This window comes from Chionomys nivalis, chromosome X (assembly GCF_950005125.1).
Source record: "Chionomys nivalis chromosome X, mChiNiv1.1, whole genome shotgun sequence".
NCBI lineage: Eukaryota > Metazoa > Chordata > Mammalia > Rodentia > Cricetidae > Chionomys > Chionomys nivalis.
The window spans coordinates 134,597,610-134,622,802 of NC_080112.1; the positions used below are offsets into that span (position 1 = coordinate 134,597,610).

The following is a 25,193-nucleotide window of genomic DNA, read 5'->3' on the forward strand; positions in this document are numbered from 1 at the left end:
GGGAAGCCCACCGGAGCCGTACTGGGCTCCGCCCCCCGCGTGAAGTGGAACTTTCCAAGTATCCGCCGAAGGGGGGGAGGAGTATAAAGAGGAAGGTACGTGGGAGCCGCGGAGAGCCGGGCTTTGAGTAGGAGTTCATTTTGTCATGGAGCTTTCTCCTACCTCAACCGGCCTTCAACCCCATCTGAGGGTAAAGGAACAGCGCCCCTCGGTCGTGGCCACCTGGGTGTCACGGCTACCCCTCAGAGCGGCTTGCGCCACGAAGTGGAACCCGTGCTGTCCCGCCTGAAGGGCGCGCGTTAGGAGGTGGCACCCTCTGCTCGCAGCCCCGCCTCCGGCCCGCCTCCTCCGGAGCAAGGAATCCTGCTTGTCGCCCCCTGACGGCGGAGGAAAATGGGACAGACGGCGGGAGAAATGGAGAGCCTGTACCCAGGCAGAGAACAGCAGTGGCAAGGTCTGAGTGGGCCGCCAAAACCATCCGAGACCTTGGCATCCTTCCGATGACCTTGTAGACCCGCCCTGGCCCAAGCCTCACCTGAGAACTGAATCCAGAAGTGGAGCACAGATAAAGAAAAAAAGGGGGGAGGCCTGAACAATGTCCCTCATATACACTCCTGGCACCGTTGGCCTCTGGGAAGAGTTGCTCAGCTCTTTTACAGCAGTACAATTTGAAACTTGGCTGTCCTTAGTTGTCAAGGTCACTAATTAACTGCAGGCTACTTTCTTTACCTAGTGTCCATTGTTCACCAAAATCTGGCCCACATTTGAATTTGACTGGACAGCTATTCTAATGTAATTGTTTCTACAAGCACTTTGCAGTTCTCCACCTTGAATCATTCCATTGCCTGAAACCTATACTTGCCTTAAGGACTACGTCAGACCCTTGTTCCTATTAGCTTTCCCCATTTTCTGGATTCCTACAGCAATTTCTTTAGTAAAGATAAGACAAAAGAGTCAGTTCAAACTGCACTTTCTTCCAGTTCTGGTTGTTTGAAATGTAGTGTTTTTATCTGTTGGGATAGCCTTCGTGCCTGGTAGAGCGATGAGGTCAAGAGCATTTGGCTCATGCTTGGCTCATTGATTAGGACTTAAATAAACTATTTTCATCACCATTTGGAAATACTGTATTATCTTATATTTTTTACGTTTTCAACCGGGGCTTATTTTTCTAACTGGATTATGGATAGCTTGGATCAGTGTTGATTGAACACGTGTTTAGGGTTCAATATTGACTGGATAAAAATTAGTCCTGCTTATTTGAGTCCCCTTACGATGAGTCCTTAATTAAAAGTTAATCCTTCATCAGCTCATATATACTTTTTTTCTGGGACAGCCTAGCAGTAGTCTCGTCATGTAGTCCAGGCTGGACTCCACTGCAGTATATATGCAAGACTGGCCACAAACTTAGAGCAACATTCCTCTTCTCAGCATCCAAATTGCTGGGATAATAAGCATGCATCAGCACATCTAGCTCAGAGACTTTTAAACGTTGTTTTCAAGCCTTGGCGCATGTATTTATTGTATGGTGAGTAGTCCTCCTGATACCTCCTACCCTCTGTTCCCCTTTCTCAACTCCTCTTTATTTGTTTTAATGCTGGGTCTTGAATTATGAAGCAGTACATTCATATTCCTGTACTTCCATGCAGGATTTGCTGTGGTCTCTGGGGTAGATAAGATTTAAACGGTACATTATTGTAGAAGGAGCTGTGGGCCGACCTGGGAGCTGCGGGCTGCATTCCTGCCATGCGGCTCCCATGGCCCATTAGCTCTAGCCCTTACTGGCTAATTCTCATATCCCATCAACCCATCTCTATTAATCTGTGTAGCATCAGTCTTACCGGGAAAGATTCAGCATGTCTGACCTGGCGGCTTGCAGGAACGCAGCCCACAGCTCCCTCTACACATTATCACAATTGAATCCCTTTAGTGATCTTCACGGGTAGCTTTACTGGAGATTTCATACATTCTTTTGTCTCTAAAAGCTGGCATGATTGCTTATTTTTTAAGAAGGTTTTTGTTCCCATTGGAGTTGCTTAAGAATTTCTTTTAGAGGTCAGCATCCAAAGTGGAGATTTCATCTCTTTTTGACTCTAAAGCACCCCATCTCTGACCAGAGAGGGTCCATTTTTTTTTTTTGATTTTCGAGACAGGGTTTCTCTGTAGCTTTTTGGTTCCTGTCCTGGAACTAGCTCTTGTAGACCAGGCTGGCCTTGAACTCCCAGAGATCCGCCTGCCTCTGCCTCCAGAGTGCTGGGATTAAAGGCATGTGCCACCACTGCCCGGGCGAGGGTCCATTCTTAATCAACTTGCTGGAGCTAACCAATTAACCAAATTAAGTTATTTCTATAAGGATTGAGTTTAGTTGACCTGGAATTATTGTACTTTTATATTACTATAGTGTAAAGACTGTTAAATTTGTCTCTGCTCGGGCTTATTGAAGCTATATAAAATGGAGAGTTAAGGAGTGGACACACCAGGGACTATAGGGTTTCTTCACAGTGAAGAACATATATAGTATACATTTTAAAATCATGTATTTTAAAACCAGGAGCAGTGATATACACTTTTAATTCCAGCTCTCTGGATACTAAGTCAGGAGGGTCCTGAATTTAAGACTATACAGTTGTATATAGATAAGCATGATAAAATATACTATATGAAATTCTCAATCAATAAAATATTTTAAATGCTATTTGTTTCATAAGAATGCATTTAATTTTATCTGCTTTGATTTCCTTTCTTTTTTTTTTTTTTTGTTTGTTTGTGTTTTTTTTCCGAGAGAAGGTTTCTCTGTAGCTTTGGAACCTGTCCTGGAACTAGCTCTTGTAGACCAGGCTGGCCTTCAACTCACAGAGATCCACCTGCTTCTGCCTCCTGAGTGATGTGATTAAAGGCATGAGCCACCACCGCCCGGCTTGCTTTGATTTCTTGAGGTTGTATCTGGAAATTGATATGAAAGAAAAATGAATATACTGCTAAGAATTCTTGACTCAATTTTATGCTCCTTTCAAAAATATTCATTTTATTTGCTATGTGTGAGTGTTTTCCCTACGTGTATGTATGTGTACTGTTTGTGTCTAGTGCCTATAAAAGTCAGAAGAGGTCAGATCTCCTGGGAGTGGAGTTACAGATGGGTATGAGCTGCCATGTGGGCCCTGGGAACCGAACTCAGGTCCTCTGTGAGAGCAACAAGTGCTCTTAACCTCTGAGCCACCTTTCCAGTCCCAATATTATGTTTTTATTGTACTTATTCAGCTTTTCCTGTTTTCTGTCCCTCAAACTCCAAGGAAGAGCTGAGATAGAAACGAACTGAATAGTCTTTCATTGCTGTTCTGGAGACAAAAATATCACACCAAATAAGCCTGCTTGGGGTGTGTGTCATTCAGTAAGTTGAACTCTCCTTTAAAATAGCCTTCAAAAGACACCTGCCTCCAAGGTGATCTTGGTAGATACAACCCAAGTCACCAAGTGAACCAGTTGTACCATTTCTGTTGAGAACAATTACAGTGCTGCTTGTTGAAGTCAGCAAAGTTCCTAAGTAGAACCAGTGGTTGCAGTGTTTTCTGGGGGAAATTTCTCCAGTAAACGGAGGAACCACTTCAAACGCTGGGCACTGCTTTGACATTCCCTGAGCAATAGTAGTTCCTCTGTCTCCCTCACAGCAGACTCAAGTTTTCAGGACTGATTTTAAAACTGGAGGAAGATGCTTCTCAGAAACATTTGTCTCTGTCTTGTCGTGTTATTTCTCTAAATTTACAAACAAATGAAAACCCAAGAAAATTTAGCTTAAGGACCAGACATGAAGCATAATACAAAGACCAAGGATGGTAGGAACTGAAGGACCTTTGCCATTGTGCCTTTGGGTGCACCCTGGTATGTACGTTGTTTCAGGAGATTGACTCCTGAGGTCTCATCCACTCTCGCCCCCACCCTCCAATCAAGAGTGTCTCATCACCTCCCCAATCAATTTGGAACTTGGTTTCCTTGTAGGACCTGAGGAGCCTGGAAGGAGAGCTTGTGCAGACAGTTCTTGTCTAGATGCAGCCAGCGCTCCTCTCCCCATCCGTGGCTTCCACAAGCTAACTAGAGACTCAAAGCCTCTTAAATCTTTCCGCTTTCTTGAAATGCCCTTGTTTGAGGCTAAGGAAGAAGACTTTTGGATGGGATCTGAACGGAGATTTGTACAAGCTTTTGAAAGAGTAAGATATGATACAAAATAACCCTTGGAAACTGCTCTCATGAAGCAGGACAAGTCCTTTTCTAACTTCACAGTCCAGATCTTCAGAAGCTTTTTCCTACCACTTTGCCATGCTGCCAGGGAGTGGAGGGGGTGGGGAGAGGGGAGAACACAAACCAAGCTTAAAGGTCTTAACTGAAAATTTATTTCATTGATTTTTAACATTTTTGTCGATTGTAACATATAAATACAAAATAATTAAATAATTCCGAGAAGAAATTTTGCAAAGACAAATGAGCACACACAGAGAAATGTATATTCCTACTATGGTTAGTCTGGGATGCAACATTTTCTTGAAATATATGCAAGGGAGCCTTACTGAAAGACTTAACTAAAGGTATTTGAAGTCTTCCTAATAAGAACGTACTGTGCTTGAGGCATCTCTCAAGCAGGTATAGATGAGAAGCAGGATAGACCCTCTGTAACTAGGAACAATCAGAGTTGGATATATACATACGTATGTATATATACACACAATATCACAGGATAGTTCACTATTCCCAGTAGCTGCCCCCCCTTGTCACTGTACACTTTTCAAGACTTGACATGTGCTTAAAAATACATACAAATGTGACTGGACCAGAAAGTAGCAGTTGTCACACTTGCGTACCATGCAGTTACTTAACTTTTGAAGGACTGATTTGTTTGCCATATATACACTCTTGAAACGTAATCCTACTCTGATCCCCCATTGTCAAGGCTCTGAGTATTTGAGAAGTGGCAGTATATATATTTTCCACCTTCACAATCTTCCTGCCATGGTTTAGATTACAGTTGTAATCCTCTATGACCATGGCATTAAACTAAACGTCTTAATGCAGATTCTGTAATCTGATCAAATGTTGTCACACAAGTCATCCTCTGCCTAAGGATGTTCCCAAGAGGATGATAAGGGTTAATATGTGACCGCACTGCTTCCCAAATCATAAGCTCATAAGGCTGTGTCTGCCCAGTGCAGGTACCTTTTCTTGATTGCTCAAAGGCACTCTCTGAGCTAACTGTGGCACTGTCTGTTATAACTGTTCAGTCTGCCTTTATCATTATGTCTTGATTTCAGCAACATTTCTGAACTTCACATCCTACATGATCTCCCAAAGGAGGGTTAGAATTCACTGAATCGGTAAGTCCTCACATTAGATAAAATGACAGAAACCATGATTCTACAAAAGAATACATTTACACAGTAGAAAATAAATATAAAAAAGGTAGAGATAAGATTTTTGACATGGGAGTCACTAAGCTTACATACAACAAAGGCATGCACAACTAAACTCACCGACAGACTGAAGTAAACATTTTTTTTTCTAGGATGTTATCAAGGATAACACCCTCTTGAAAATGTGACGGGAAATGAACATTCGTTTTTCTTTTCCTAGGTCTTTTTCTGTGTTTTTTAACACCAATATTCTTCCAAATGAAAGATAAGAAACCAAATTGCAAATGTCTAAAGATCGTAATTATGCCATGGTTTCTTCCTCCAATAGTAAATCATTGTCCTCAATTAGCGTATGCTTCTCTAGAGGCTGCTGAGTGGAAAACACGCTGACTTTCACACATCTCACATTGGGTAAATGGAAAACTGGACACGTCACACCCTCAGCATCATGCTTTGATTTTAGAAGAGGAGAATCACATTTGCTCAATAATGTGTAGGCTTCCCCGCTTTGAAGTCCTTCTGAGGGCCATCCGACCTTTACCATTGCAGGAATCTTCTTTGTCACTAAACATGTGCTGTTTCCCAGTGAGATCGTGAAGGCATACATCTCCATTCTGAACGCTGAAAGAAACCCCATTCCTCTCTGTAGACGCATTGCCTGGATAAGGAATATCTAAGTTGGTGTCACGAAGTAGCCAGAGAACACGCTAAAGCACAAGCAAGCATCACCTCCACCTCAATATTAAGTAGGCATACCGGAAATGAATCTTTAAAAAATACCCATCCTATGTTTTCATATTTTGTTTTTATTCCTTCTCTAAGGTCAGTGACAGTAAGCACAACAATTTGAGGTTGATCAGAAACAAAATTCCTATGGCAGTTCTAAAAAAATGAAACAGTCAAAGTGGGAAGACTTTTTTTTTATTTTCAAAGGCCCATTTTCTAACTCTAATTGAACACATTGAATTAAACTGTGTATAAAATAACCTACAGTAAGTAATATTTAAGATTAGCAGACATCCTATAGGCATTCTTATAGGCTCCTGGTTCCCTATAATTTTTCTGAAACAAAACTTTGTATTAGAAGGTAAGCCCAAAGAACCAGCTACAAGCAGTCATGGCAAGAAGAAATTATCTCTCTCAACCATTTTGGAATATGTCTTCTGACTATCCCAGTAGAACTATTTCCCAAGAAAAAGCCATGGATTACAACCTAAGAGTCCAGCAGAGGACAGCAGGGTATTTAGTGGTAGCTGTGATTTCCACCTAGACCTCCCTACCAGTAGCAGCCTCAGATCCTCAGGACACAGCATCCACGAGCTTTTAGCTACTTAGCACCATCCTTCTGAGCATTATATCACGGAGACACCATGTGCAAAGTTGAATAATAAGCCCACTGATAATTTCACCATATAATCATGACAATGGTGAGCATAGCACTGAACATATGATACATGTTGTCTCACTTATAGTTAGTGCTAAGGGATGGGTGCTATTTATTATCCCCATTTCACAGACGATAGGACAAAATTTGTAGAAATTCAATGCTCTGCCTGAGCTTCTATGGCTCAAAAGTGACGGACTGAACACTTGAGAAGGTTGCTTTCAAAGTGTGATCTTGTATCCCCGCGGACTAAATTATATGGCTCTAAGGCAGTTCGGAACAGAAATATGTCACATTCATGCGAACAAGGCAGTGGATACGGATAGCACAACTCCATCTGTGGCACGGCTCAGATAGGGCATGTGACTGTCTGAGGCAGCTGTTCTGACTTAGGCATTTTGGCTTGAGGACAATTTGTCCCAGTATAATAAAGCACCCAGCTGCCAGTTACTTTTTGAAATTCTCAGTGCCATTCCTCATCCGGTGTGAGGGCTGACAAGCCAGAGATGTGCATCTGACAAGCATATTATCCTTTCTGAAACCCATAGCCATTCTGTTGACTGTAAAGCGCCCTCCCCGCCAATGTCTGACATCAAAACTATCTGTGTCAGGATAGGCTGCTTCTATAAGATCTGAGTCCCTGAAGAATGATAATATTGGGAGGGAAGGCTAGGCAGATGAAGCTTCCTTCACCTCTGAGCTCTTTTCAGAAAACGGAAAACTAGTGATAGATCAAGAGCACTGAACACACAGGAGTCTAAGATTTGCAGACGGTCGAGCTTGATCCTTCCATTCTGCTCCTTTCAATCTGCTCTCTCATTCTTATTAAGCAGCCTTCATCTCCCTGTCTTTACTCCAGGGACCTCCAATGCATCATTCCTGATATGGCAAGTTGGCACTGGGCCCAGAACTTTACTCTTGGCATTGACAGTGACGATATAAAGCCACATGGCAGCTATTTCTTATCTTTTACAGCAATGGTTCTCAAAGAAGAGCAATTTATCACCTATCCCCACAGTGGACAGTGTCTGGGGGCATTTTTGATTGCTACAACTTGGGGCAGGGCACTGCTGGTTTTAGTGGGTAGAGAAGCTAGGGATGCCGTTGACCATCTTGCGATTCTTTAAAAAGAATTACCTAGGGGGCTGGAGAGATGGCTCAGTGGTTAAGAGCATTGCCTGCTCTTCCAAAGGACCCGAGTTTGATTCCCAACAACCACATGGTGGCTCACAATCATCTGTAATGAAGTCTGGTGTCCTCTTCTAGCCTGCAGGCATACACGCAGACAGAATATTGTATCCATAATAAATAAATAAATATTTTTTAAAAAAGAATTATCTAGCCCCAAATGTCACCTGAGATTGAGGGGTCTTGATGTCAAGGAATCTTGTTGTGTTTTCTTTATATAAAAATGCATATGTGGCATGTATGCACATGCATGTTAGCATGTATATGAGCACATGTGAGTGCAGAAACGTACATGCAATGTGTGCATGCATGCATGTGGACTCCTGGGGTTGATGGAGAGTGTCTTCCTGGATTGCTTTCTATAATGATATTTCATTTGTATTTTAATAAATAAAGCTTGCCTGAAGTTCAGAGAATAAAACAGCATTGATCAGCCTTACAGACGAGGCAGTGGTGATACACACCTTTAATCCCAATAGCCACATCAGTTTGCCACAGAAACCGGGCGGTAGTGGTGCACGCCTTAAATCCCTAGATAGGAATATAAAATGGGAGGACACAGCTCTCAGATAGTCTTGTTCTGAGATTCCTGGAGGCAGGATCACCATTTCAGACTGAGGTTGAAGTAAGAGCGAGTGGCTGGCTGTTTTGCTTTTCTGACCTTCAGGGGGAACCCCAATATCTGTCTCTGGGTTTTATTGATCATGCTACCGCCTTCCACTCTATGTTGAGGCAGGCTTTCTCACTGAAACTGGAGCTCACTGTTTCAGCTGATCTGGCCAGCCAATTTGCTTGGGTGTTTCCTGTCTCCATCTGCCTCTTGTGTTCTAGGATTCCAGCAGGGCTACCACACCCACCGGGCTTTTGAATGTGTTCTAGGGGTCTGGTCCTCACCCTGTGCAGCACCCAGTGAGTCATCTCCCCAGCCAACCCTCAGTTATACTTTTTAAAATCAAGCTATCAGAATCCCTCATCTTTATGAGACTAAAACACTATTTAGTACAGACATGAATCTACTCACAAACTGATTTGAATTAGTAATGGAAAGAACTAATGTCTTCAAACAATGGCTAAAGGGCGACTTCCACTGGAAGGATAAAATATACTGGCATATCATAAGTGTTTAATAAAAATGCAAAAGCTATATTAAGAAGCAGAAGAAAGAAAAAATAAGCATGATAAGCTTTATGAGTAATGAACAGCCCAGTCTTGGAGAAAAAGAAAATGTAATGAAGTTTTAGCTAGAAATTTTGGACTTAATGAGTGAAAGAAGCATTAACTGTAATAATCTGTTCCTATCTGGGTGACACAGATAGTGACCAATATTGCTCACAATTCATCTTCCAGCATTTGATATATTCATGCGGACTTGGGTGCTGTCATAAGGCAGTCACTTTGTTGGAAAGGATTAACAAACATAAAAAGCAAAAACAAAAAAACCCAGGAAGGTTTCAAAGTGCTAAGGATCTGCATGATTAATAGAGGTGATTTTTAAAAATCATATTGCTTGGTAATTTAGGTACTGCTTTTACAGAAATACTGCAGCACTGGGGTCTTTGGGCAATATTTAAATTAGGATTTGATTAGAAAACCTTTCAGGTTATAGTCAATTTCCAGTAAGGGAAACTTTTAGAAAGATTCTAAAATCTTGTATTAGCTTCAAAATAAATAAATTTGGATTTATAAATGTCCTGGCTTATATGGAAAACTCCATTTTGATCCACTAGTCATAAGTGTACTCATTCAGTTTGTTTTCCAAAAAGAACTGCTTCAAAAAAAAAAAAAAAAACAAAAAAAAAAACCCACTGGCTTGAGAAACACTAAATTGAGGCAGACATACATACCATTCCCGCTTGCGTGCACTGAGCAATCATTATTCACTAGTAGTGTGGTGGAGTTAGTGGAGTTACAGCTTGACTGTAAGGAATTTGAAGAGCTGGATACTCCTTGGTTTACAGTCTGCTTCTTTAAACCATTAGTAGCAGTTTTACTCCAGTCTACAGCAGAATAAGCATTACAGAAAAACAGGGCGGTATGTTGAAGCTCAAATGCAAGAGACAGGTCACAGTGTAACAAGTTCTAGCAATTGAATTCTCACTTCAAGAGCTCACAGAGAACTCAGACATTTTACAAGCTGGTGTTATAAAAGGTACCTTCACCTCCACGTATTTACCTTTCAAATGACTGCCTCATTAAAAGGAACCTGTGTCCTCCTGGAACTAAAGCCTGGGCTAACAGGATCGTCTGGAAATATCCACTGAATTAGCAAGTAACCCAGAGCCTCTCTCTCTCTCTGCCCTCACAAGAACATAAATCATCTCTGCTGTGGTAATTGTTCTTGAATCCATACAATGACTGATCTACGCACACTGCCGTTTTCTAAATGCAGACCCCAGTACCCATCAGGTACTGAAAGGCGGTATTCATGCTGAAGGAAGCTGACTTTACAAACAAGTCTTTATTCTTCTTAAAAAAAAAAAAAGAAAAGAAAGAAAAAAGAAATGCACTATTTGCTCTACTAGCCAACCAGGAATATGTGAAAAGAACTTCAAAATAACCAAATACATGCCAAAGCTTATATACAAAGTCTGGCCAGTTAACAGACGAAGCCACTGCCAACCTGGACCTGTGGGGGAAGAGTGAGTCAAGCCTTAACACGTTATGAAGGAAAATATTCAAAATCACTTTGGGAAATGAAAACCATGAGCTCAATAGGAAACAAACTCTAAAAATTTCACTGTTGCTTCATTCAGGAAGCAGTTGGTCCACTAACTCTATGGCTCACAAAATCCCAAAATTCCCAGGTAGGAAGAATTCTCTTTTTTCTTCTTCTTTTTTGACCTCTTACTGATCAATGAACAGCCTTTTCTGTGTCTCCCTGCTTTCCAGATCTGACAACCTGGCAATGACTGTGTTCATCTTAGTGTATACATTTATTTTATTTTCTTGAGATTTCAGAGAAGAAAAACAAAGACAAGTCTTTACCAGAATTTTCAGCCAGCCGTAATTTTCCACAACAAACATACCGCCTCCATTGCTTCCTGACATTCTCTTTAGCTGCGCAGTAAAAGATGAATATGAAGAACCCTAAAGGGAGAGAGGGACATCCAAACCATTCTTCAGTGAATTCCAGATAAAACCTACATCTTGGGAGTCTACTCTTCACAAAAGAGGAAAAGTTTGGCAGTTGTGGACAAAGTGAAATTTTGTAAATTGAATAAAATGTCTACAATCCAAAGCTTTAAACAAAGATCTTTGCAAAATAGAGTACTTATACAAGGAACTGCATTTCCACAGCTAAATGCACCAGCTCTTGTTCCAGGTCTTGTCATCATTCTTTTCTGTCCTGGTAGTATAAGCCAGGATCCTAGCTGAGACCTCAGCTCCCATTTCTAGAATCCTCTGGACTTGCAATCTAGTTCCATGTTCTGTCCAATGTCATCTCGTCCCCAGTCTCATGTGTCTCTTCCCTATGCAAGGTCCCTTGCTTGGGTCCTTTGGGCCTTCTTCTCTGAGCACCAAGCTTGCAGAATGTTTGGAGTTACTTATCTACTATCTTCCTGCCTCCCTTCAAGGCTCAAGGAAAATTTCCCCTGATATTCCAGCATAAAAAGCTAGCTACAGGTTTGAACAGGCCTTTGGGCTTGCTTCCTAGCTACCATAGTCCTCAGTTATATGGCCCAGGGATCCTTACTCAACACTATCTCTGTCAAGACCCCCAAAGATTTTGCTAGTAAAATATTTGTGGAATGTGTGGATGAATTCTGAACCCTCTCACTCCCCCCAACACTCACCTATTTTTAAAATATTCATTTAAAAACACCAAATATGCTTCTAATGGGGGTACATATGAGAGAGCCTCAAGAGTAGTTGATGGACACTGCACACCTTTGCCTAATGTTACCCTGGGGGGCTCCCTTGGGTGCATGAAGGGAGAAACAACATGTGTGTGAGAGCCATGTGTGGAGATATGCACCAGTCAAAACAAAAAGAAACATATACACAGCTCATCTTCAATCAACTCAAAAGTACTGTAAAACTAGGCCTTAGCTCCCTTTTATAGAAGCAGCAAATTAATTCTAGCCATTTATGTTCTAGTAAGATATTTTGGGGAAATGGGGAAAAAGAGGCACATTTGCTAGATTATTAAACCACATGAAGGTAGGTACAGAGTTCATGTTAATGATTAATGTGAATTTGCATATCATATATTTCTCTCTTAAAATATCTACTACTTTTCATATCCCATTGTTAGTATATAAAATGTTTCTTCAAGCGATTGTGGTGGCACATGCCTATCTAATTCCAGCACTGGACAAGCAGAGGTAGGAGGATCACTGTGTGTCTAAGGCCAATCTGGTGAATTCCAGGCCACCAAGTGTACCTAACAACAATCTACCTTAACAGTCCCCATCAAAAACCCCCAAATCAAAACAAAAACCCTTGATAGAATTTTCTTGTTTTGTTTTATATTTAATACTTCATAGCTCAACACCTGGATATACTAATTTGGGGACTGGTATGTTGTAAATAAAAATACCAGTCATATACTCCCTCTCCCTCTCTCTCTCTCTCTCTCTCTCTCTCTCTCTCTCTCTCTCTCTCTGTATGTATATCTGTGTGCCTTTCTTCAAATAAAATAAGAACCTATGGCCAAGTTAGGTATTAGAACTATATACTTGTGGGAGGGATTTCTTTGAAAACTGGCAAAATTATCTATTGTCTGATGGGGTCGTAGGAGGGCAGCATGGGAGCCAAAAGCAACATGAAAACAAGCAGAGAAGAATGTAAAGGAAAGGAGCTGGAATAAGAGGAAGCCAAGGGACAATTCTTTATTGTTTCTGTAATGTAAACCCATTAGCCTGCTGAGCTTTTAATGCCAAAGCACTTCCATTAAAAATTAACAGCTGACAAGACCACTGATGCAAAAGAAATGACCCATTTGCTTTTCTAAAGGCTACAACTGCAAGGGTCCCAAAGTCGGAGTGGCTGGGCTTTATTACTGTGTGGGAAGCTCAGAAGTCAAGGGAACCCTCCAAGTCCTCCCCAAGGCAGCGTGGCAACTGCTAGGGATTAGCCCACGGCCAAGATCATGGTCACGTGGGTTTGTTTATATCTTTCTGCTTATCATTTTATGTTTCCAACTGAAGCACCAAACCTAAGCCCTAGGACCGAGAGGTGAATTTTTGTGCTGACGTGGCATCTGGGTTTATTACCTCCCCATTTACCTCTCTTTTTGTTTTTTAGGGTTTTTTTTTTTTTTTGGTTCTTTTTGAGACAGGGTTTCTGTGTGTACACCCCAGGAAATCCTGGAACTCATTCTGTAAACCAGGCTGGCCTCGAACTCACAGAGATCCACCTGCCTCTTCCCCCCAAGTGCTGGGATTAAGGGTGTGCATCACCGCCAGTCCAGCTCCCACTTATCATCTTATGTTTTCAATCAAACCCTCAAACCTAAGCCCTAGGTCCACGTGGTGAACTCTTGTAATGACATGCTATCTGGGCTTTTCCTGTGTGTGAGTTCTGCTTTCACAAATTAAATTTAAAAAATAAATAAAAAGGAAGAAAGCAAGAAAAGGAAGAGTAATTGTCTCTCTCTGAAAGAGTTCCTGGCAGATTCCCTCAGTATAGTTTCTCCAGGGAGAGGAGGATGGATCAAAGAAACACTCACCATTTCTCAAAATTAGTAAAATACCTTTCTTCTAAGAACCCTGAAACTCCTGTTCTCAGCCATAAATTGGTTCTGCAAGGAGTACATCTTCAGGCACTAAATAGTCTTCGAAGGGATATTTTTTTTTTTTTTATTTTCCACTGGGCTCTCGGAGTTCATATTTAAAGTTGTAGTGCTTACCTTGTAAGGTATTAAAGATGGCAAAGAGATACATGAAGGTGACATTAACTGGTCCCCAGGCAAAGAAGGCAAAACCCCAAGTAATTCCCAGTAAAAATGTGAGGCCAGCAATACTCCTGAGGTCTTGAATACTAGTTTTGCGTTGCGCTCCCAATTGCTTCTTCCTTTTAATTCGACAGAGCTGAACCAAGACGACAATGAACATGCTGATGTTCAGTAAAAATATCACACAGAAATAGCCCACAACTGTGATATAGAACACCGCATTGCTGTTGATCCAGCAACTGGATGGGGGAGAGGAGAGGAGGAAAACATAATGATGGAAACATGCTTGCTCCGTGTGATGCATGGAATCTAAAATGTTTGCTTGAAAACCTTTTCTTCAAATACAAAATAAAAAAATGATAAACTGCTTTTCTCCACAATCATTTATGGCTCCAGGGAACAGAATGTGAAGTTTATCTTGGGATACTTGGTAATGAAGAGTATTTGGGGGCCTAGAGAGATGGCTCACTGCTTAAGAGTAACTGTTGCTTTTCCAGACTCCGTTCCCAATACCTGCAACTGGCACGCTCACAATTCCCTGTAACTTCAGCTCCAAGGGATCTGACAACCTCTTCTAGCCTCCACAGACACATACATGTGCCAAACAGATGTGTGTGTACACATATAAACACATAAATAAAAGGAAATCTTAAAAATAATATTTTGAAACTATTTTAAAGCATTCAGAACTGTGTAAGCTCTAGTTATCCAAGTCTGCTTGTCCTTATTAATATAACATCATGAGCATTTCATTTTTATCAGATGTTAAGTGTCTTAATATACTTCTGCCTAATTTGTATACTCTCAGAATAATTTCTCCTAATTCATTACTTAAGTAGTAGTGTGACATTTTCAACTAGCCAATCTCATTACACATGATGATGAAGGCTCTAGTTAAAAATGATTTTAGATTTTATTAAGATGATAGATACAGCCAACAGACTGATTAGATTCTCCATTTTCTTAGAGAATTTAATTTTCTAGTTCCCTGGACATTCCTAGGATGAATTTATACTTACAAGTCATCTGGGGAGCCATTGGGGAATTTCCCATAAGATCCAATCCCATAATTATCTGGGGATATAGTCAGGACGATGGCCACAATCACAGCTGGTATCCCTGGAACATGGGAAACATCAGTCACATAGTTCTGATAACCAAAGAGGTAAGAAGAAAGACTGGAGATCACTCTATTTTCCTTCACGTGGCATGGCAAACACTGGTTAGCTATTCATCAAATTTTCTTTTCATTTTGCCACATGGATGGTTGCTTCTCCCCCCATTGGCAGACAGAACTAAATTTGGGCTATAAGCAGAAGTAATTTGCTCCACTATGGTGCTGCTCTACTAAAAACTACCTGCAAGGTCCTCCACCCACTTTCTCCCCCTCAAACCCAGAGCCATCTTGAGGCAGAGTTTTCATCAACTGGAGTTTATAAATAACTATAGAGACCTTCCTTCAACACAATGCCCAGCAAAATTCTTCACAGACCTCGAAAGAACAATACTCAACTTCATATAGAAAAGCAAAAAACTCAGGATAGCCAAAACAATTCTGTGCAATAAAGGAACTTTTAGAGGCATCACAATCCCTGATTTCAAACTCTACTACAGAGCTACAGTACTGAAAACAGCCTGGTATTGGCATAAGAACAGACAGGAGAACCACCAATGGAAGCAAATCGAAGACCTAGATATCAATCCACACACCTACAAACACCTGATTTTTAACAAAGAAGCAAAAAATATAAATTGGAAAAAAGAAAGCATCTTCAACAAATGGTGCTGGCATAACTGGATGTCAACATGTAGAAGAATGGAAATAGACCCATATCTATCACCATGCACAAAACTCAAGTCCAAATGGATCAAAGACCTCAACATAAAACCAACCACACTAAAACTTATAGAAGAGAAAGTGGGAAGTACACTTGAATGCATTGGCACAGGAGACCACTTCCTAAATATAACCCCAGCAGCACAGACACTGAGAGAAACAATTAATAAATGGAACCTCCTGAAACTGAAAAGCTTCTGTAAAGCAAAGGACATGGCCAACAAGACAAAACGGCAGCCTACAGAATGGGAAAAGATCTTTACCCACCCCACATCAGAGGTCTGATCTCCAAAATATACAAAGAACTCAAGAAATTTGTCATCAAAAAAACAAATAATCCAATAAAAAATGGGGTACAGACATAAACAGAGAACTCTCAACAGAGGACTCTAAAATGACTGAAAGACACTTCAGGAAATATTCAGCATCCTTAGCCATCAGAGAAATGCAAATCAAAACAACTCTGAGATTCCATCTTACACCTGTAAGAATGGCCAAGATCAAAAACACTGATGACAACTTATGCTGGAGAGGATGTGGGGTAAAGGGAACACTTCTCCATCACTGGTAGGAGTTAAAACTGGTACAGCCTCTTTCGATATCAGTATGAGAATTTTTCAGAAAATTAGGAAACAACCTACCTCAAGACCCAGCAATACTCAAAGGATGCTTAATCATACCACAAAGACATGTGCTAAACTATGTTCATAGCAGCATTATTTGTCATAGCCAGAACCTGAAAACAATCTAAATGCCCCTCAATCAAAGAATGGATAAGGAAAATGTGGTACATTTGCACAATGGAGTACTACACAGCAGAAAAAAATAATGACATCTTGAAATTTGCAGACAAATGAATGGATCTAGAAAACATCATACCAAGTGAGGTAACCTAGACCCAGAAGGACAAATATCATATGCACTCACCTATAAGTGCCTTTTAGACATAAAGCAAAGAAAAACCAGCCTACAATTCACGACCCCAGAGAACCTAGACAACAACGAGGACCCTAAGAGAGACATACATGGATCTAATCTACATGGAAAGTAGAAAAAGACAAGATCTCCTGAATAAATTGGGAGCATGGGGAGCATGGGAGAGGGTTTAAAGGGAGGGGAGATAAAGGAAAGAGGAGCAGAGAAAAATATATAGCTCAATAAAAACAATTTAAAAAAATAAAAGAAAAATCTGTCTTCACTAACTTAGGGTTAGTGACTGCTACTATGTTGGCTTTCTCAAGGGTCCATGAGTACTTCTGTTAAAAAAGAGACATACGAGGGCTTGTGACAGTTTACAAGGACTTTCAGCTAGGGACAAGTTGCCTTGCAAACCTCCGTACCATCACTCAGTAGCCCCATGCTACACAAAGACTAACCAGCCAGCTTCACTGCTCTGATAAATACAACAACAACAACAACTCCTTTTATTGATCGGCTGGGGTGCCTGATACAATCAAATGTATTTTTTATTTTAATTCAGTTGTATCTCTAATGATACCGACATGATGGTTTCCTGAGTAAGAAACTTTCAAAGGCCAGAATACTGGAGAACGGAGCTGTAAATCATTGTTGGAGTGCTTACCTAGCATGCTCGTGGCCCTGTGTTAGATTCTCAGTGTCAAAGTCATACATAAGTAGTGGAAGTAGAGGAGCTTGTTCTTGACAAGGGCACCTGACATATTAGCTTTCTCTAAAGAAGATAAAATTCCTGCCCTTATGCCTGGAGCTGTGACTTTCTGCAACAAGTGAGGGAAACGGTGTGCTCTGTTATTCTTCACAAAGTTATAATGACAGTCATGGTGACACGCAGTGAAAAGCTTGTAGTCCTGCTATGCAGGAGGGACTGTGTAGACTGAAGAAGACAAGGGGATGTGGGAATGCGGGAGGGTTGATGGTTGGAATCCAGTGGAAATGATATGCACAAGGAACGAGAAAACAAGGCTGGGTGTTTTCTAGCCTTGCAAAGTGAGGTTACGCCACCACCTAGACCCAGGGTCTTCACCGGGGTGCTGCCTATAACTGCCTTGCGAGCCTCATTGGTTTGTCTTCAATGAAGTGATTGATGTGATACTACATCAAAACGATAGTGTACTATATCCTTGTGGATTATCTACAGGGCTCACAGGGGGAAGAGGTATCAGTTTAGTATTTTCTGAGGAAGATACCAGAAACTAGCTCACTGAAAAGTGCCACCATGAGTCATGAACTTAATGGAAAGTAGAAATGGAGAGTTTTGGAAATGATCTGGTTGCTCATGCAACAAGATTTTCTGGAGACAGTGTAGCCCACATGGAGTCCAAAGCTGCTTTAGAAAGTTGCCAAGAGGAAGCTCATTCAACAAATCTCTACATGAGTACAAGTCAGAACACTAGAGAAGTCCAGGCAACACACAAGCAAATTTATACATACCCCAGCCAACAATGCAGAATTTAAGGATGTACTTTCGGATGTAAGTATTAAACACCTTGACAAGTGCCAGGTACATGTGGAATGCTTCTAAGCCCATCCATGTGAAGGAGACCAAGAGGAAATAGTGAAGAAATACAGCCACAGAGATGCAGAAACCTCGGGTATTATACAGAGCAATCCAGGAATCTAGCAGGAAGACCAGGTTGAGCAGAAGCAGGGCAGCACACAGTTGGATGAGGATTTTGGAAGGGTAATCCCTCCGGATCTTTCTAAAATGAGAGGACAAGAAAAGAATTAGTATTATAGTCTGGCAAACTTTGTGTAAAAACATTCCTCAGGCTGTCTCAGAGTTTTAAATGATTTATTCGTCAGTATATACTGATATGCACAGATTTCTTCTCAGAGTGGGTGACTGTTCAGGGGACATTAACATCAACAACAGTTGGGTGGTGGTGGCACACACCTTTAATCCCAGCCCTCAGGAGGCAGAGGCAGCCGAATCTCTGAGTTTGAGACCAGCTTGGTCTATAGAGCAAGTTCCAGGACAGTCATGGCTATACAGAGAAACCCTGTCTCAAAAAACAAAGAAACCAAAGGCCCAACAACAACAAAACAATGGTCAAATATAAATGGAAGAACTGTGATAATTAATATTGATTGTCAACTTGAAATAAAAAGACTCTAAAATCACCAAAAAGACAAGTCTTTGGATGCAGCCACGAGGGTGGGAACAGGCTAGCTAAGGTGGGAAGCTCCATATTGAATGTGGGTGCCACTATTCAATGAGTTGGGCCTTAGACTGAATAAAAAGGAGAAAGTGGTCTCAGCACCAGCATTCAACTCTCAGTTCCTGCTGCTGTGATAACCCCACACCCCTATCATGATGGACAGAACCTTCAAACTAGGAGCCAAGTAAACTTTTCCTGAAGTTGTCTTTGTCAGCTGTTCAAACACAACAACAGGAAAAAGAGCTAGTAAGACAACTATATGGCAAATAGGTCTCGACTTCTAAAGGATCTTTTACACGCTGATTGTAGACCCCCACTTTTAAATAGCATGTAATCAACAGTACTGAGAGGTCACCTCGCTTCTCCTGAACAACCTCTAGTAGTTCTTCTCACACGATAGGCTGCCACGTTCAGATCTTCAAAATGTCAGATTGCTGTATCATCTTTCACTATGACTTAAATTGAGATCATGGAAAAAGAGTTTAAACTATAGCTAAACGTAATGACACAGGGAATGTAGCAAATTGACCTTTTAAGATTTCCTCCTAGAAAGTGAGGAGAGGACGACTCCTGGTGTGGTGATGTTATTTGGAGCCATTCCTTGTTTTCACTTACAAAGCCACACTCACTGATTTTTTTCAGTTAAGTTTTATACTCATCTTCTTAATTCCTATACCAGTTAATAAAGTTAATCTTTCACATTTGCTCAGTATTATTTTTATACTTAATTTGTGGTTTTTTGTTTACATTGTACTATGATCTCTTTCAGATTGTAACCTCTTGTATTTCTCTCTCTCCTCTCTCTCTCTCTCTCTCTCTCTCTCTCTCTCTCTTTCTCTCTCTCTGTCTCTCTCTCTCTTTTCCTCCACTGAATGCTCATGACATACCAGGCACCCATGCTGGGTACAAGGATTGTCATGACACAGCCCTTAGTGAACTCACAAACTTGTAGAAGGCAGAAGCATATAAACCAAAAACTCACATAGCATTTCATACCCAGATATTATACTATGTGGATATAAAGGACAGAGAAAGTTGAAGAAAGGGTTTATAAGTAATACAATTTGGTGATAAAGGTGAGAGCTGCATCTTATAAACCAAATTCAAATTATAGATACTCACTCAAAGGCTATGTAGGTTATGAGAGTAACTGACAGAAAAATTGACGAAAGCCCACAGCCAATATATGTGATAAATGTCAGCGCCATCATTTGACTTGGTGGTAAGGATGTCCGAGATAGGTCCTGGGAAACAAAATATTGCATTCAGTGACCAATCCATTTTAAAAACATAAGACTTGCTATTATGTTTGTTGAATATGCTAAGTTTCCATTAATAGTCTCATAGTCTGTTCAAGCAACACATGAGATAGGCACAATCACATTCATCGGGTACAAATAAGGACATAGGGAGTTCCAGTAACCTACCCAAGGTAGTAGCTAGGAAGTAGAGGAATCAGAATTCAGACTCAGGTCTGCCTGATCCAAAGCTCATATACTTAATCACTGTATCGTAGTGCACTGGGGGAAGCCCTGCATTAGGAGCCTAGAGACTGACATTTGGTTCCCAGCTCTTACATTTCTTAGTCCTATGGCTATCAACAATTACCAAAAGTCTTAATTCTAATTGCAAAAAAACCAACCTGTGTTTAAGGAATGCTGGGAAGATTAAATGAAATCATTTAAGGATGGGGGTGTGACTAAGTGGAAGAGCACTTGCCTAGCATGCACATAATAATTACAATAACAATAATAATTATGTCAAAGTGTATTATATTATAAACATTTAAGTGCATTGAAAGCTAAATGATTTGTGTTTTCCATTCTAATGAGAATTCCTTACTACTTAAATGAGAAAAATGTAAATGTAAAAATATAATATATATTTTGTAATATAGAAATGCATCTTGAGATGCATTTGGTTATTAAAAGAGTAGTTTCACTGGTATATAACTATTCCACAATATTATGCTTTCTAGTTATCTTTCTAGTCATCAAGAAGAGTAGATATTCTGATATGATGCCCAGATATCCCTCAGACCCAGAATCTAAAGTCATGGGACATGAGTAAGTTACCATTAAGATGCCAAAACTTGTAAGATGGCTACAGGTACAGATGGTTTCATTCAGCTTCTTGTCTTTGATGGAGCAGCCATCAGATGACCAACCTCCTCTGCCACCTGTTGGCATCAAGAGCAGTATCTGTCCCATCAGCAAGGCCATAACACAGTGGCTTACCAACTTCCCCACTCACTCACTTAAGACCTTGAAAGGGTTTAAATTGGAACCTACCATTTCTGCCCAAGTCCCAGAAGACACATTTCACAGTTAGGTCATCCTGTAGCAGAAAGATAAATCATGGCTAATTAATTTACTGAACTGAAAAGAATTAGGAAAATCAATGCTATTTTTAATTTTATAATCTTATGCTTGATTTTTCGAGACTTATCATATGTGATTCTTAGAAGTAAATGACCCCCATATAGGCTAGTGCTTCTTAAAATATCAATCATGTATAGAAATCACCTGAGGGATTTGTTTAAAGAAATGTGATATCACTCTAGTTGGTTATAGATCACTTGCTTAGATAGTGAGGGTATGAGTTAAATCCCCAGCCAATGGGACAGGGAATACATTCAGCTCAGTAGGTCTGGAGTGGGATCTGAGCTTTTGAAAGTCTAATCAACTCTCAGATGACATTGATATTGTAGTTCTGAAGACAACACTCTGAGAAGTTGTAGCTGAAGTTCAGTATGAGACAAGATATCTGGAGGTGCGAGTCAGATTTGTAGCCATAGCTCTGCCTATAGTGTAATTCAGCAGTGGCTAAGAGCTTGCCTTTGCCTACCTCAGAAACAACATGCTCAAGGATGCAATGATTCCCAAAGTCAAAATTCTGTAGAACAACAAGCAATTGTAGTCTTATACACATCTTCTGTCTCAAATCACACCCAATAGGCATAGTCTATATAATGTGTCCTTGGTCAGTAAATAAACCAGACAAGCCTCTCCTCACCTGACTTGGATTGGTGTGCTTCAGCATGACTGTCACATTTCTTGTTAAGTTCTTGATAGTCACGTTTGCAACACTTGATGATATGACATAGCTGATCAGAGAGAGGTTCTCCAGGGAGGGGTCCTAGCACAACAAAGAATCAGCAAGATAACAATGGGAATGAAATATGATGAGGGTCTTTTAGGGCTAGAAGGACACTAAGGGCTATTTGAATTCACATTATTCACAACAGAGGTCTAAAACTGATGTAGCAAAGTAACTTTCCCAGGAAACAGCAATTAGAAGTGGGGCTTATTCCACCTCAGTGCTCTAAATACTGAATTGACATGCACATCTGACACAACAGGACCTCCAGGCTTTTTAAAGGATTAATTATTTAAATCTTGTGTCCCTGAGCAAGCTACTGAACCTTCCTGTGCCTCATCTGTAAAGCAGAGGTAGGAAAAGGTTCCTTCCTACCAAGGTGGGGATTAGACACGACACTGGTGAGCTCTTCAGGTAGATGCTTGACCATTTGGAAGTACCATGGATGTGTTTTTGTAAGGAACATTAGTGTGTGGATAAGAATTAACTACAGGGTTTCAACACTTCCTTTGATTTGTAGCAGGCTCAAGAACATGTGATGATTAAACAGAATTAAATCACCGGTCTCCAATCCAAAGCCAAATCAAGACCAGTAAGCAGCAACTTTACCTGAAACAGGGCAGGGGTTTCAAAGAAGTTGAACTGAACCCTGGAAGCCAGTTCTACGTCATTAGTTGGCAAATTACTCATCAGTGACGAAGGGAGAGTAATGGCACCAATACTATTCTCAGGAACCTGGGTTTCCAGAGAAACCTGGAGATCAAGTAAGAGATAATAAAAGTGAGTTGGTACAATAAGGTGATCAAAAACACAACTCAGTGTGAAGGGAGGGGCCTGAAGGAGCTTGGTCTGTGATCTGACTTTAGTGTCCCTTGATCCCAGTCCCTTATAAAGGGTGGATAGAAAGCACTAGAAGCAGGATTACTTTTCAGCACCACTACATACAGCAGTGTAGTTATAAAACTTCTTAAATATGTTGAAATTCATCTTTATGCCTAGGTCCCCCAACTTCCCAATATTCCTCCATGAAATTTCATGAAGATACCATTCCTTGCCATCCTTCCACAGACCAACATACCAAACACCACCCACCCACTTTCCACTATCCAGATATTAAAGGGTTAACATAGGCACAGGACCCTCTATGCAAATTATATATTTGTTTGAATGCTGGAGATTGAATACAGGGCCTCATGTATGCAAAACATGTCCTATACCACTGACTCACATCAGAAAACAATGTCAGCCAGTTTTTATTCTCTTGGTGTTTCGCTGGCTGCTCTGTACACCAGGTTGGCCTTGAACTCAAAGAGCTCCACCTGCCATCATCTCCTGAGTACTAACATTAAAAGACTCAGAAATGCAAGCTTTTGAAAGCTGAATATCACCCCCGATAATCAACAGTAATTGCCTCCATCAGGAACCACAACAGGGACTCCAATCATGCACAAGAAAACGTTTCTATAAGAAATAAGATTGTACCTGAAGATTTGCAGGGTCTTGGGCTGCAAAGGTCATTGAGTTGAAATTACTGGCATTCACTCTGACCACAGCAAGAGCCAAAGAAGGGGAAGTTAGACTGATGGTTGTATTTGGAAAATTCAGCTGTAAGCCAATGTCATCTACCACTTTTAGCAGCCTGTAAAGACAGTTGGCAGTTTTGATTTAGTCCTCTTTTCTCTTTCTCCCCCATTCTAATATAAGGTAGCAACTGGAAATCATGCGCCTAGTCCTTGAGAGCAAATACTTGGCTATCACTAGTCACATAAGCAGTATATTTAGCATTAGCGGGAGTCCCCTTAGCACCCTGTAATATACATTATGTAGGTAAATTGCTATGCATTGTTAAACGTTGTTAAAAGGGAACTCTTGGAGTAAGGAGGGCCCTCCTGTACTTGACTCCAGCATGTTTATTTCTACAGTTCTCCAAACTGTTATTTAAAGCACCTTTTCCTGGAACTGGCTGCTTCTCTAATTCTGTAACAGGGAGAAAGGAAAAAACCAAGCAGCAAAGTATATTAAAAAACAATGTGTCCTTGAGAAGAGCTAGAAGTGAACTATTTACAAGGTAAGTTACTATTGCTTATCTCATAATATAAAAATGCCTACATCAGGAACTGGAGGCTGAAAGCTCACCCATGGAGGTGGCAAAGAAGACCCTTTCCCCTGAGTCTCTCAACTGGGAAATCTAGTGGACTGTCTCAGTTGGTTTCTGCTAGATGTTTGTAAGTCCCCAATTTGAAAATGTCATCCTTTGCTTCCTTTCTTAATTGGGCTACTTTCATCAACTTTTTTCTGCTGAATGTTTTGAACCCCCAATTTACTGATGTTCTGCTATCTGTTGCTTCTTTCTGTCACCCAATATTTATTCTTGCTTTTGCTTGTTATATGTTTAATAAACTCATTCATTCAAAACAGAAAGCTCTGCTACTATGGCTCATTCTCTGAACCAGGCAGAAGACACCCTTTCTGTTGGCTAAGTCATACCTTTGAGCCAGAGGGGCTAGCAAAGCAGGTGGAGAGTGGAGGAGTTTGCTGACTCGGTTTACCATTTCGCCTGCAAGGTTAGGCTCTAAGCCTCCCAAGGACAACACTTTCTCCATCTGTGAGACTTGAGCCTCTAGATCAGGAACACTGCTGGTGTTGACAACTTCTGTATTAAAAAACAAAGTCAAGTTATGAATTCATGATGTGAAAAATCACTTCTAAAGATAAAGATATATAGACCCTATAATGTGGTCAGCTTACTCTTAGGTATTTGTCAAAAAAAAAAAAAAAGCAGATGTATGTGTTTAGAAGACTTAGTTGTGATTTTTCATAGTGGCCTTTTTTATAATAGTTTTAAACTAGAAATAACCCAAATGTCCAAGAACTGAAAAATGGATGGATAAGTTAGGGTGTCTCCACAATGGAACATTATTTAGTGGTAAAAATAAATTAGATACTAATACATTCAACAATATGGATGGTTCCCCACTTGTTCAACACATTATGCAAAATAAAAAAATCCAAACTCAAAAGGACACATTGTATATGATTCTCTTCATATGACATTTTAGCAAAGTTAAAACTACAGGGAAACACAATGAATCAGTGACCAGGGGTAGGGGTAAGTTCTGAATTCAAAGAGACACAAAGGAACTGTAGAGGTTGTGAAAAAGTTCTATCTCTTGATTGTGATGTTGGTTACATGACCACAGATGCTTATCTAATGCCATAAAACTATGTAAATTTCATTTATTCATAGAACTGAAAAAAT

At 40.6% G+C, this 25,193-nt stretch overlaps 1 protein-coding gene across 2 annotated transcripts in view; it reads right to left on the minus strand.

The window, feature by feature from the left end:
• Positions 1-4,521: 4,521 nt before the first annotated feature.
• The window catches only part of Adgrg2 (adhesion G protein-coupled receptor G2), a 79,350-nt gene continuing 58,678 nt past the window's right edge, over positions 4,522-25,193 (minus strand). The window contains exons 16-28 of one of the 2 annotated variants that reach the window (XM_057759222.1): positions 24,422-24,587; positions 23,417-23,573; positions 22,544-22,687; positions 21,851-21,973; positions 21,127-21,172; positions 20,911-21,014; positions 19,958-20,079; positions 18,108-18,376; positions 14,881-14,980; positions 13,817-14,100; positions 10,951-11,052; positions 9,810-9,962; positions 4,522-6,051 (exon numbers count right to left, since the gene is read on the minus strand). In XM_057759222.1, the coding sequence (XP_057615205.1) occupies positions 5,867-6,051; positions 9,810-9,962; positions 10,951-11,052; positions 13,817-14,100; positions 14,881-14,980; positions 18,108-18,376; positions 19,958-20,079; positions 20,911-21,014; positions 21,127-21,172; positions 21,851-21,973; positions 22,544-22,687; positions 23,417-23,573; positions 24,422-24,587 (1,955 nt within the window). In that variant the 3' untranslated portion in view covers positions 4,522-5,866. The remainder of the gene's footprint in view (positions 6,052-9,809; positions 9,963-10,950; positions 11,053-13,816; positions 14,101-14,880; positions 14,981-18,107; positions 18,377-19,957; positions 20,080-20,910; positions 21,015-21,126; positions 21,173-21,850; positions 21,974-22,543; positions 22,688-23,416; positions 23,574-24,421; positions 24,588-25,193) is intronic. The other variant, XM_057759221.1, reaches the window with a different exon arrangement.